General features: G+C 43.9%; 1 protein-coding gene across 1 annotated transcript; it reads right to left on the bottom strand.

The window, feature by feature from the left end:
- Nucleotides 1–6,180: 6,180 nt before the first annotated feature.
- Nucleotides 6,181–13,042, bottom strand: IL12A (interleukin 12A). The gene is given in 6 exon segments (XM_019626808.1): nt 6,181–6,446; nt 8,151–8,294; nt 8,396–8,437; nt 9,337–9,450; nt 12,129–12,283; nt 12,928–13,042. Coding segments are annotated over 6 exon segments (726 nt in total). The 3' UTR covers nt 6,181–6,290.
- Between the last annotated feature and the right edge of the window lie 1,169 nt (nt 13,043–14,211).

Raw genomic sequence — 14,211 nt, forward strand, 5'->3', positions numbered from 1 at the left:
CAAATGTGGCTTCCTTGTATTCTTATTTCCTTACAAATTATTTTTTAAAGCATCATATTCCTCGACTGCTATTATCTTGACTGTTTAGACATTAGTTGGCTTTGGACCCAGTTCTTGGACCAAGGCTGAGTGAGAGTAAACCTGAGTTCTAGTTCTCCCAGGAGTTTGCACAGGTTTAAGACAACCTGCACATCCCCATAACTCATCTCACTACAGGAATGCTTTAGAGCCCCCCTGCCACCCCATTACCCCCCCACCCCCACCCTCCCGCTGTGATGGGAAGGTGTGTTTTTACTTATAACCGAGTGGGCTCATATTAGTTCCCTGCCTGCACATCTCTAATAGGATTTTCTTGCACATTTGGGACTCATTTTGTTATTTTACTGTATTGCTTTAGGGGAGAAGTTTCCTCTCTTGTTTTGTCATGTGGAAGCACGTTTTCACTCCATTTTCTAAAGAGGCCGCCGTATTTGCTGATTTTTAAATGTGTCTCAGGAGGATGGTGGTTTCAGCAGTTAGCCTAGCCCGTTGCCCTGTGCTTGGAGTCCTTGGGGTGAGGCAGCACACTGCTGGTAAAGGGCATGATCCCCAACTGGGTAACCAGGGAGGTGCTGCTGTGATTGTATCTAATTCCAACCCATATACCATGGTTTGAGCATTTCCCATAATGGCTCTGTAGCTGCTGATACTAAACTCAAGGCCCTGGGGTTGAATTCTGAGCTCTGAAGTTCTTCCTGCTGCTTCACTGGGATCTCCTGCTCTGTCCTGGAGCCCTCCAGTGGACTTAGATGCAATTTGTTCCCATCGTGATGTAGATTCCTCGTTAGACAGCCTGGAGTGAGTCAGCCATCTTTATTCTGTGGAAGTCCATCTTGCTGTTTGCTTTAACCTCCAGCATGAGCTTTGTTTTTTTGTTTTTTAAAAGATTTTATTGGGGAACAATGGTTTTCCAGGACCCATCAGCTCCAAGTCAAGTAGTTGTCTTCAATCTAGTTGTGGAGGGCACAGCTCCGTGGAATGCGGGGATCAAACTGGCAACCTTGGTGTTATGAGCACTGCTCTCTAACCACCTGAGCTAACCGGCTGCCTCATGAGTTTCGTTTTTAGAAGGGGGTATGCCCTGTGCATTGACAGCAGTGTTTTATTTCCAAGCAAGTGGGGAATCTAAAAGATGGTTTTGCAAGGAGGAGCTTGGACTAGTTCAGTGAGTTTTTAACTTTTCCTGAGCTATAGAAGCCATTTGTGAAAGGAATTGTTGCCTGGAACCTGCATTGGCAAAACATTCAAAAGGAGCAGCTTTGGTGCGGGCAAGGTTCTGAGGGCTCTTGAGGGATAATGAAGAGCCCTGCTGGACCCTGAGCCATTCCTGTTGGGCAGTGTGGGAACCAGCCGATGAGATGGTTGCTAGGGTCTCTTAAACTGTCATCCGGGAGTTATTTCTAAGTCATCTGCAATGTGTAGCAAACCACTTTCTAGTTCACCACTGTCGTATGTTGGCACGTGGTTTCTAAAGGATAGTAACCACAAAATCCCAAACCATAAATATGTGAACTATTTAAATCAACAGGCTCATGAATTTTGGATCCCCCCACCCCCAATATAAGCATATGTAGTTGTTTTGAACCAAGCAAGCATGTGCCTTTACAATTTTTAACATTTTTTTGTAATTGGGAATAACTTGATGTTTAAAGGCTATAAAAGCTTTATTTATTCCTAGCTTAGGAAAAGAAATGAAATGCAAGTGGGAACCCACGAAGATTTGCCTTTCTCTTTCTACCATTTTTGAGTGCCAGGGCCTGAGAACGCAAATGCATGAGTAACGCGACATTTCCTATGCTTGAGGTTCTCATGGTGTAGTGAGGGAGAGAAGAGATACATAAAAACTATGATGATGTTTGTTTGGTTATGTTGAAAGCATCCCATGACTTACTGTGGCCCTAATACAAGAGGCAGAAGGGTGCAGTGGTTGATTGCACAGGCTCTGTGGAACCATCCTGGTTTGCAGACAGCCACTTTGTCACTGTGTCCTCACATGGGGGTGGGGGAATATCTCTCTGAGTCTCTTCTGATAAGGACACTTAATCCCATCATGATGGCTCCATGGTGATGATTTAATTAACTTCCTAAAGTCCCATCTTCACATATCATCACACTGGGGATCAGAGCTTCAAAATAAGAATTTTAGGGTAACACAATTCAGTCCATAGCAATATTGTAATGCACTTTTTCTTAAACTAGGAAACCAAAATTATGCTGTCTACAACCAAGTGCTTAGTCCTCAAACAAGGACAACAACTGAATAGCCCAGGGTGACATGGCCAAGGGGTTTCATGATCTCTTCAGTGCTGGCCCAGGTTTCCCTCGTCCCCATGTTTTCTTTCCTTTTTAGGGTATCTGAGCCCCTTTAAATCTCCCTTTTTTAAAAAATGACTTTTTTTCAATTGGTCAACATACAATAATATATTAGTTTCAGGTGTACAATATAGTGATTAGACATTTATATAACTTATGAAGTGATCACCCCAATAAATTGAGTACCCATCTGACACTATACATAGTTATTACAATGTTATTGGCTATCTTCCTTATGCTATACTTTACATCCCCATGACTATTCTATAACTACCAATTTGTACTTCTTTTTTTTTTTAGCTGAGCCATCCTACCACCTGTTGGCAGCTCAGCAGCAGCTCAGCTTGGGCCATGAATCGAACTGGCAACCCTGTTCCTCAGAGCTCGCACTCTTGAGCAAGCTCTTAACCAACTGAGCCACTCGGCTGGCCCCCAATTTGTACTTCTTAATCCCTTCCCCTTTTGCACCTATCCCCCAAATCCCCTTCCCATCCGGCAACCATCAGGATGTTCTCTGTATCTGTGAGTTTGTTTCTGTTTTGTATGTTAATTTATTTTGTTTTTTAGGTCCACACGTAAGTGAAATCATACAGTGTTTGTCTTTGTCTGCCTTACCCCACTCAGCACAGTATCCTCTAGGTCCATCCATGTTGTTGCAGATAGCAGGATTTCATTCTTTTTTATGGCTGAATCGTATTCCATTGTATGTGTGTACCACCTCTTCTTCATCCATCCATGATGGACACCCAGATTGTCTTCATATCTTGGCTATTGTAAATAATGCTGTAATGAACATATGGATCCTTGCATCTTTTGAGTGGTGCAATATCCACCTTTGGATGTAGGGCTAGTCCCCAAGAACCTTCCCTGTTCCCCAAAGCTCTGAGCCCTCAGTGGGGCAGCTATCAGCTGGCTTTCATATTATCTGATTAAGCCATTCTCAGGTATGTGAAACACTTTCTCTATTTATTTCTTTTTGTAAATAAGTAATTTGTTAATAAAATGAATCTCTAATAGGCTAGGACTGGGGAATATTTTTTGGGGGGGCGGGGGGAGGGGTTAGTCCTAACTCTGTTAACTTTACTTCCCACCCTTGGTTCTGTGCAGGCAAGGACTGTGCCTTTTTGCCCTCCTGTCTTGCACCAGCTGGCCTCCTGTGAACGCCCATGCCCAGGACCTGCCAAGGGCTATGGAGGGGCTGCGTCACTCAGGTTTTCAGGAAAATAATCTTAACAATTTGAAACAATCGCTGTTGAGTGCTGACTAGATGCCAGCACTGTACTGGGTCATATAATCCTCACAATAGCACTGGGAAGCAGGGGCTACAGTTTTTTGAATTTCACAGATAATAGTAGCAAAGAGACTTGAACCAATTTGGCCCAGTCACCAAACCTAAAGGCTAATAATACTTTTCAAAAATTGCTCACATGTATTGTGCATGTTTTATGTGCCAGACCAATGCCAGTGCTTTGAATGAGTTGTTCTATCTAACCCTCGTGCTGATCTTCGAGGCAGGTTCTAGTATTAGCTTCATTTCTTAGAGGAGGAAACAGGGAGAGGTTAAAACAACATGTTATACATACAACTTGTAAATGACAGACCCAGGCTTAACAGAAAAAAGTGGAAAACTAACCAGGTAATGAAGGATGGAATTAATTGTGAAGACGTTCTTTGGGCCAGTCGTGTTTTTGAAGCACTGTGTCATGGTAATTTCTAGAACCAAAGAAACACCTGTGTTCCTCTGTATAAACCCAGTCCATAGGATGGACGACCTACCTGCCTCTCCTTGTTTTTGGGCACAGACGAGACAAGTCACCAGTCTGCATGAGTGGCAGCCACTGTACAGCCCCAGTCCCATCAAGTCATCAAGCTCTTCCCACAGTCAAAGCTGCTGAAACCCCAAACCCAACACTTGAAAGGCAAGAAACTCCTGTCTGACTCACTTGGGGGTCATGCAAGCTTGTAAAGGAATCCATCCCTAAAAAAAGGGAGATCAAGATGGGATCTAGCTGCCACTGATTTTTATCTCGTATGTCAAGTGGAGTGAGAATCTGAAAAATGAGTAAGTTTGTCACACAGATGAGGACCTGGGGTGGCTAAACACATTCCCCTCACAGTTCACAGGGTTATAGGAATTGGGGTCTGGTGGAGAAGATTCACACGAGGAAAGAGGGGTCCACTCTATAAATAGTTTGTTTCTTACGGCCTTTTCACATTAAGGAGGAATATGGTTATCACAGTACTAAAATTATGTGGTGTTCTGCCAGGTGAATCTTCTAAAATTCACATGGTTTGGAGAATTAAAAAGATGGAATTTACAATAATATTTGGGTCATTATGTTTGTGCAGCATAGAACAGCAAAAAGTTTATTAGTAAAAGCGAGTACACTCCGAGACATGGAGGGGCTGACCCAGGAGAGGGAAGCAGCCTCTCCTTACTTTGTGTGAGGGTTTTTATCTATGGGAAGAATTCTCTCCCCCTCTCCCTTCCCTGTTACCTTTCTCTTTCTCTACTGAGGTGTCCCATCCTCCCCTCTGGTTCCCAAGGTTGCCGCAGGGTGTAAGCGTGAATCTGTTAATTTCCCATGATTTATTTGAGAAGCTCATTAAAAATGGCCCTGAGAAGAAGGATGTATATTCTGATAAGCTGGATGGTTTCTCTTTCTAGCTTTTAACGACATATCCCTTTGATTTAGGGGTGTGTGTAAGCCTGGAATCCTGCTGGGCTAGGAAGGCATTGGCGTTCTAAGTGAGGGCAGCTGCAAGGGGTCTTGACCCAAGTAGGAGCTATACAGCAAGGGTTTCTAATGGGCTAAGTCTCTCCTTATCCTGCTCATTTCTATCTATCTACCTGCCCTATCAATTAAGAGCATATCTCTTAAGCCAAAGCAAGGTAATTATCCATGTGGTTCAGGCAGAAGTTCTATACAATTTAAAGCAGATGGAGAGTTTTGCTCATTGTAATTTAGAAACAACTTCTCCCAAGGGCCCCAAGGGTCACAAAAATTAGAATAATTTAACTAGAATGCCTCTTAATGATGTTTTTCCCAGTTGGAGGATATTATTATGTATTTGTCTAATGCACAGTATGTGATGGGGCTGTGCCTAACAGGGAAAAATATTTTTATCTCTTTTTACTTTTAGATGTGAATAAAAGTAACAAAATATACTCTCAAAACCATAACTCAGTGGCCTCAGTATTAAAGCATATCTAGTCTTACAAGGCTCTCTTTAAAATAATGGGATTAAAGGATTAAAGGAATTAGGAAAGGGTAAGAATGTTGTAGAATTCTTCCCAAGATAATTTTGTTCAATTTTCATCAGTTTTCAATTTTCCCACAGTATGTATGTTAACACTTAAAGTACTCCAATTACATTAGAAAAAAATGAGAATTACTTTAATTAATAATTTTATTTTTAGAAGAACATATGGTATTTTTCAATTTGAAAATAAATATTTTAATAAATATAACAAATAAATATAAGTGATCTATAACTTATAAAAACCTTATCTTACAAAAGTTCGCATGCCTTTATGAACATAAAATTATATAAATAAATATTTTTAAATAAATTATGCTTGAATGTTTCTACAAACACTTTGATATAGAAATAGCTTATAAATTCTTGCTCTTCTATTAAAAAGAAAAACATTCAGTGAAGAAATTTTTTCCTCCTTAGCAATTTGCTCATTACAACTTTAAAACAACTTATCCATAGGAAACGTGAAACATGATTGATGAAAGGAATCATGTGAATATAATAGTCATACTGTTCAGCTTTTGGGTGGTGACTAATGTAAAGAACATACAATTTACTGCACTAGTAGGACTAGGTAAAGCCACCCTCTCTCTAGTTCTTAACCCACATTCTGTTAAAATTTCTTTGGTTCAGATTTTTATAAAAATGACTTTAAGGTTGGGAGAGCTCTCAGCTTTTTAGGAAGAATTCAGGTAGCTCATCATCCTATCGATAGTTACTGCACGAATTCTGAAAGCATGAAGAAGGATGCAGAGCTTGATTTTCGTCTTATAAAAATCCAGCTCTTCAAGGGAGGGTTTTTGTGGCACAGTCTCGCTGTTGAAATTCAAGGCCTAGGAGAATAAACATTGAGCATGACATATTTGGTATTCCAAAATTAAAACATCCCTCTATAAAAATGGGGGAAGCCAACACATGTCTCAGAGCCTGCAACCCCCTCCCTCATTACATCTAAACCCAGCCCAGTCTACTCCCCACCAGATGGCCAGGCAGAACCTGAGAGAAGAAATCTCATTATCTAAGCACATGTATCTTCAGTGAGCTCTGGAAAGATCCTTAAAGCTATTTAGAAAATCATCAGGGGAAGTTGCATTTTAGAAAGGAACAATTCTGTGAAGATGACATCTGGTGCAATATCTAATTCTTATGTTACATTAAGAAGCTAAGTCCTTTTTAGAACAGGGAGGTGATGGATGGCTATTGATTGAAATGCTCTATCAGTAACAGACCTGTTTACTGGAAACATTTATGTCAGTTAAATAACCTGACAATGGATCTCCCAGTTTTCACCCTCTGATTTGACAACACAATGCAAGACCTTCGTTTGCACAATGATCAGTACTTCCACTTGTTCCTCACAAGAAACCTAAATGAAAGGTAGGTGGGTCAAGTCCTCCCATTTTACAGAGGAAGAAACTGAGGCACACAGGGGCAAATAGCTTGGGTATGGTCTAATGACTCGTAGAATTGATTCCAGTGCCCAAATCACCCGATTTGGTCCTGAAAATGAAATATTATCTACAACTCTCTAGATGGTAACATTCTTTGATAATTGCATGACGTTCGCTGCCTTTCAAACAAGTAATTTGGCACACACAAACACACGAATGAATGAATGAAATAAAAACAAACATTCCTTTTTAGACAATGATTTCTTTTTTTCTTTTTCTTTTTTTAGCTGAGCCATCCTGCCACCTGTTGGCAGCTATTGGCAGCTCAGCTCAGGCCAGGAAATGAACCGGCAACCCTGTTGCTCAGAGCTCATACTCTTGAGTGAGCTCTTAACCAACTGAGCCACTTGGCCGGCCCTAGACAATGATTTCTGACACCGTATTTTTATCCCATGCCTTGGTCACCATGGCACTTACCCTGCTCTTTCTTAAGTGACTATTGCTGTGTATTTTACTAGCATCATGTGCTATGGTGCTCCAGAAATTACAAAGCAAGTTCTTGTTTATGAAACACATTGTAGGGGTCCCCAGGTGATAGGTCATTCTTTTATTTTGTTCACAATTTTGGTTCAGAATGGGTCATACCCAGGCACTAACCCTGCTTGTTTTCTTGAGCAATATTTGCAGATAGGCATGCTGGCCCCTCACAAGCCCATCCTGGAGCTTGTAGAGTTGAGTGAGAAGTGTAGTGGAAGCCTTTTGACTAGGGGTTCAATCCTAGCTCTGCCACTTACAAGCTGTATGGTTGTAGACAAGTGGCCAACTCTCTAAGCTGTGGTTTCCTCCTTTGTCCAGATCCCATATAGTTGTGGGGATGACATAAGAAAATGTATGAAAATATTTGCAGGGAGCCTGGTGCACACCATTGGTCAACAAACGGGTGGCTGCTTTTCTTAATTGGAATTGCTAACCTTTGCCCTTTCTCTGGAGGGCGCGCTCAAGGCTATAGCTCCGCTGGGGTTTTAGAAGGGGATTTCAGGCCTCTCCCGATCCAGGAAGGACTGACAGTGTACCTCTTCATCTGGGACTCTGGCTGGCTGTCTCAGCATGAAGAAATTGCTCTCACTGATAGGCTGAAGGCCTTACCTGCATTAGCTCATCAATAACTGCCAGCATGTTTTGATCCAAAATGATCTGCCTCTTAGGATCCATCAAAAGCTTTGCATTTATGGCCTGGAACTCCACCTGGTACATCTTCAAGTCCTCATAGATACTACTAAGGCACAGGGTCTGGGTGATAGGACAAAATGGGAAAGAAACTATTGAGATGGGCTGGAAATGTACCCCCCCACACCCCCAATTGCATATGAGGAAAGAGTGTTGTGTCTTACCGTCACAGAAGAGGCCTTTCTGGAAGCCAGGCAACTCCCATTCTAGAAGAAAGAATTATCAAACATCAATGACAGGAATTCATAATATGGGCTGAAACCTTTAATTTTCTGACTTACAAAAGAGATCTCTGGAAACCAGGCAACCCTCATTCAAGGGGGAAAAAAATCATACATCAAAGATATTCACTCTTGGGCCGGCCGAGTGGTGCAATGGTTAATAACTGGCTTGGGATGCCAGAGGGCCCCGGTTCGGATCCCACATATGAGGGCCAGTGACACTGCCCTCTACAGCTAAGATGCTGAACAACAGCTCAACCTGGAGCTGGGCTGCCGTGAGTCGCCGGCGATGGCGTAGGCTGCAGCCCCTGCTGCAGTGGGTTGCCATGGGCTACCGTGTGTAGCCAACAGCCGCAGTGTGTGGCCATCCAGAAGCCGGCGACTGATCTGCCTCGCCAGAGAAGAGCGTAATGATGGTGCCAACTTGGGCCAGTGAAGCAACGTCCTGCACAACTAGACTGAAGAACAAAACGACAGCAACTTGTCTGTTCACCTTCCCCCAATTCTCCAGCACTGTTCCCATCCCCCCAATTCCCCAATTAAAAAAAAACACCTTAAAAAAAAAGATATTCACTCTTAATATAAAATTTTCTGACTTCCCAAACACCTGTTTTCTTATTGTGGTTAAAAAAAAACATAAAATTTACCATCTTAACTATTTTTAAGTGTACAGTTCAGTAATGTTAAGTATATTTACATTGTTGTGAAAAACCTTAGCTGTTTTTATAATTTTTTCAAATCTAACTTTTTTTTCAAATATAACATGGAACCTGTTAAAGTCCATGATGGCGGAGACCAGAAACATGCACATTTTTGGAAGAAGACAAAGTTTGACGCACAGCTTTTAACTGTATTACATAAATTTGGAGGAAAATCATCCATACCGTGGTTAATTCCAGTGGTAAGCAGGCCTCTACTGTACTGGTTTTATCTTTTGTGATATCTTCATGATCGATCTCTTCAGAGGTACAGGAGTAAAATTCTAGAGTTTGGCTGGCCTGTAAAAAACACAAGGAGAAACCCAGTTTATAATATGAATAAGGCACCTGGCTCCCCATAACCTGGGGTGCCAGCAAAGCCAGAACTCGTTGCCCTTGAACTCCATTCCTTTGACCTGTAGGAACTTCAGGTTCTTCATAAGACAAAAGGAAACAGGTCATTTATACTCTCTCTCCCTCCCTCCTCTCACTTTGCTTTTAGGACATGTTTCCTTGGATGATGTGTTTTTCCATTATGTAAACACTATAAATCATTTAAACTGGCTGGGCTAATCAGCATCTACACCACGCTGTGACACTTGCTTCTGGTGACAACAGGGTTTTTTTTTTCTTTTGCCAAAGCACCTGGGTTTTATGACAATCTTTTTCAAGTAAAACTTCTAACGGGGAACTGTTAAGGTCACAACTTGATGTATATAACAAACATGCAACCCTAAAGACAAGCTGAGATTTAATTTGTGGCGCACACACACACACAGATGTCACCTTACAAGCATGTCCATTCAGCAAGCCTGATGTGTGCCAGGCAGTACGCTAGGTACTAAGGAATGTGACAAAGAAGAGGACTGTTACGTCTCCCAGGATTCCAAGTTCATCTGAGAAGACAGGCAAGTAAGTGCACAAATGACTAGGAGACACGTCAGCAGGTGAGATGTGCTGAGGAGGTATGAAGGTTCCAAGGAGGGGATGAAAGGGGAGCAAAGGCTTCACCAGAGATGGGACATCTGCATTAAGAAGATTAGAATGCTGACTGGCAGGAAAGCGGGGATTTCCAGCAGAGGGAACTGCATGAGCCATGAATCAAGGCTTGCGAGTGCAGAACATGTTTGGGAAGAGGTAGTAAAATCCCTGTCTAGTTGGCAGAATAATGTTCCCCGCCCCAAGATACCTACCTCCTGACCCCTGAACCTGAGAAGATGCTATGTTTAAAGGCAAAGAAAGGGGAATTGAGGTTGCAGGGGAAATTAAGGCTGCTAATCAGCTGACCTTAAAATAGGTTATCTTGGATTATCTGGGTGGGTCCAATGTAATCACTGGGAAAGAGGGAGGCAGAAGAAGCAAGGTCAAAGTGATGTGGCCTGAGAAAGACTCAATTGGCCATTGCTGGCTTTGGAGATGGAAGGGGGCTAACATACCAAGGAATGTGGGCAGCCTTTAGAAGCCAGAAAAGGCAAGAAAACAGAATCACCCCTAGAGTCCCCAGAAAGGCATATAGCTCTGCTGACACCTTGATTTTAGCCCAGTAGGACCCATTTTGGCTTTCTGACCTCCAGGGCTGTAAGATAACAAATTGGTGTTGTTCAAAGCCATTAAGTTTGTGGTAATTTGTAACAGCAGCAATAGAAAACAAATACACTGTCCCTGGAGGTGTTCAAGCAGACCCGGGCAGCCACAATTCTGAGCAGGTTGTAAAAAACTAGATTTGGAAATGGGGGCCCACTGTTACAGTTCTTCAGATCTTTATAAGAGAAGCTGGAAATTTAGATTCTTTTATGAAAGTTTCGCTGTTTCGATGGCATCAAGTGAAAAATTTCAAAATACAATATAAAAGACATGGGTCAAACTCTACAAATCTGTGCGCTGGATGGCCCGTGAGTGCTGTGCCTTTCCCACCTCTGTTTTTTGTAGTGGCCCGCTATTTATTCCAGCCAATTTGACATAGGAATGATGTTTTAAAAAAATATCAAATTGAGTTCTGCAATCTTTTGAACGTTAGTGCTGCATTTGAGAGTAGAAGAGTCAGCTTTTTCACAGAATGTCTCTGTTTAAATTGGAGCTCCTAACTTGTACCCATATTGAACCTTTCTTCAGGAATCAAAGTACTTATCTCTGCAGTTTTCATTTGGTAGGCCACCTTTTTAATTAAGATTGATTGAACTGTAAGGAGCAATTGGCAGCACATTATGAAAGATAAGAAGGAAAAAAGGAGTTCTTTAAGAAGGCCTTGCGGCATTGAGTTTATTTTAAGATACTCATAAAACAACAAGCTAAAAATATTCAAGAAAGGTATTTACTAGAGAGCAGGAAGGCAAAATGACACCTTCTAAAACGTCAGTCTTTGGCCATTGCAGCAAAAGCAAGAGCTACTAGAGCACTTTTAATTTTTACATTAAAATGTGAAACCTAAAAAAACGAATGAAGCTGTAAATAAATTTATATAACTCTTCCCCTAGAAAATGAAGGCTGGATGTAGACTGTCACAGGCTCCCTGAAATGCGTTGCTCCAACAACAAACTGAGTCACCAGACCGGAAGCTGGCGAGCAGCATGAAGGGCAAGTCTAATTCATCTTTGTAGCCCCTGGAGCACAGAGGCTGCACCTAATAACAGTTTCCTGGATTGATAAGCGTGTCAGAGAAGCAGTGTGGGCCTGACACAATTCCATCTCCGTTGGCAGGCTACAGGGAACACTGTAAATATCCACTTTCCTCTGTGTAGACACAGCCCAAATGAATGCCATTATAATTTATTACCACGCTTGCTTTCTCTGGAGACACAATTTCATTGAGACTCTTTAGCTAATAGTTGGGCCATTTGTAAAGTTCCCTCTTCCTCTCTTGACAGCTCCTGATTAACTTCCACAATTTACCCCGTAGTTCCTTCAGGTGACCAGGGGTTCAGAGAAGCCCCTTCCCTAGAGAGGCTGCAGAGTGGGAACAAGGGCATTGAAAAGCTCACCTTCTGAAGCATGTTGCTGACTGCCTTCAGCAGGTTTTGGGAGAGGTAGAGGCACTGGAACATTCCTGGGCCTGGTGTGGCTGTGGGGAGGCTCCTGGCCAAACTGAGGTGGTCCAGGTGGTTTAGCAGGACCAGGGTGGCCACCAGGAGAAGGCCTGGAAGGGAATGGAGGGGCTGACTGAGCTTGTCCGCCTGATTTGGCCTGCCTGTACCTTCCATCCATTCTGGCCATCTCCACCCATCCACCTCTTCTGGGCACCAACCCCTTTCCACCCATTTTTTAATCTTCCTTGAACACCTGAGAGATGACTCAAATTCCTAAAAGGCAGTGCTCTATTGTAGGGTTAGAAGCCAACTCTGTGAGCAAACTAATAGTTCAGGCAAAGGTGCCGGACTACTCGGGAAACTGAGGCTAAGTGGCCCAGACTCACAACCCAGTTTTGGAAAGAGTGGAAGTGACAAAGCCTTGCTTTGAAGTCAGCTGGGATCTGCCCTCTTAGATCTGTAGCTGAGGGACCCTGGGCAAGAAACCATCCTGCGGAGCTTTAGTTTCTCAGTTGTGAAGTGGGCATAACGATATTTAGCTCACGGGGCTGTTTGAAGATTAAAAGAGACAAGGTCCTATTTAGCTCATGGTAAGCGCGCAATAAGTCTTTCCCCATCCCATCTTTCTGCTCCACACGAAAGTGTTGATTGTCTTCAGTCTCCCCTTAGCGGTCCCGAGCTTCTGCCTCCTCTTTCCCAGCTGCCGCCCCTCCCCACCGGGGCCCCGAGTTTCGGCTGGTTGCCGGGTACTCACTGCGCGGCGGGCGCATGCTGAGGGGGCACTGCGCAGACACTGAGCCAGAAACTGGACGCGGATGGCTGGATGCAGCAGGTGAGGGCGTTTAGGAGGCCGACCCAGGGGGTCACATTTTTATAATTGCCCCGAGGCGCGGTAGGACTTTCCCGGGACTCTGGTCTCTTGCTTTCTTTCTCTCTCTGTCTCTCTCTACATCACCTTCTCGGTGACACGTGGAGTTCAGCCTTTGGGGCTAGCACGCTTTCGGATTAACTCCCGGGGGGGGCCCAGCCGCAGTGTTTTGGGACGGTCCCGCCGCCTCCGGCCTGGCCCGAAGTGAAAGCGAAATTTACGCAGAGTGGCCATACAGGACTCCCGGCACGGCTGGCCCCTTTCTGACGGCCGGGACGCCCCCCACCCCCAACCCCTAGCTACCCAGCTCTCTCCCCGCCTCCCTAAAACGCCCTCTCCCGACGCAGCGCAGAGTAGAGCCATCCACCTTTCATCTAGCGTATCCAGGGTGTGCCTTTAACATGACCTCCCGCCTAGTCCTGGATAGGGGTGGGCAATTCATTCATTCGTTCGTTTGCTCGTTCATTCATTCATTCATTCCGATGTTCCACAATGTGCCACGCAGACATTGTGCCAGACATGAGGCACCCAGCCGTGAACAGGCAGGCCCCTTTGAGACGCTCTCACACCAAATCTGACTCAGTGTGTTTTGTTCATGGGTACTATCTTAATGATGAAAAGAGGTGAAACCAGACTGGTTATGCAATAACTACTTTCTTGGAGAATCCAGTTTCTTATAGTGTCCAGGAAAGAACTGTGACAATTCAGTAGGATGGATGCACAGGGTGTGGGAGAAGCCCAGAGGGAGGACACCTCAGCTGGAGCAGTGACTTCCAGGAGCAGGAGGCCTCCCTGACCTGTGTGTTGAAGGATGAGGCAGTAGACTGCTTCCAGTTGGATGGGATGCAGGTTCTAGGTGGGAGAACAGGGTTCAGAAGCACAGGGAGTCAGGGAGGGCAGAGGGAGGTGGCGATCTAGGGGTCCTGCTGTCACTGTGTGAGGTTGGAGAGGGTGATTGGGGTTTTGTGGGTAGGGTAGTAGATGCCATGCTAAGGAGTGTACATTCTTTCTAGGGTTTCAGGCAGTAGACATGGTTGGATTTGCATGATGCGAAAAAATTTTTCAACAGTAGTATTGAGGATGGCACCTAGGGATGAGGAGTGGAGCAGAGGGAGCACTTGGGAGGGTGTGGTGAAGACCCCATTCAGAATGGAAGACAGAGGGCGAGCA

The sequence above is a fragment of the Hipposideros armiger genome, unplaced genomic scaffold, assembly GCF_001890085.2.
Source record: "Hipposideros armiger isolate ML-2016 unplaced genomic scaffold, ASM189008v1 scaffold_16, whole genome shotgun sequence".
NCBI classification, from domain to species: Eukaryota; Metazoa; Chordata; class Mammalia; order Chiroptera; family Hipposideridae; genus Hipposideros; species Hipposideros armiger.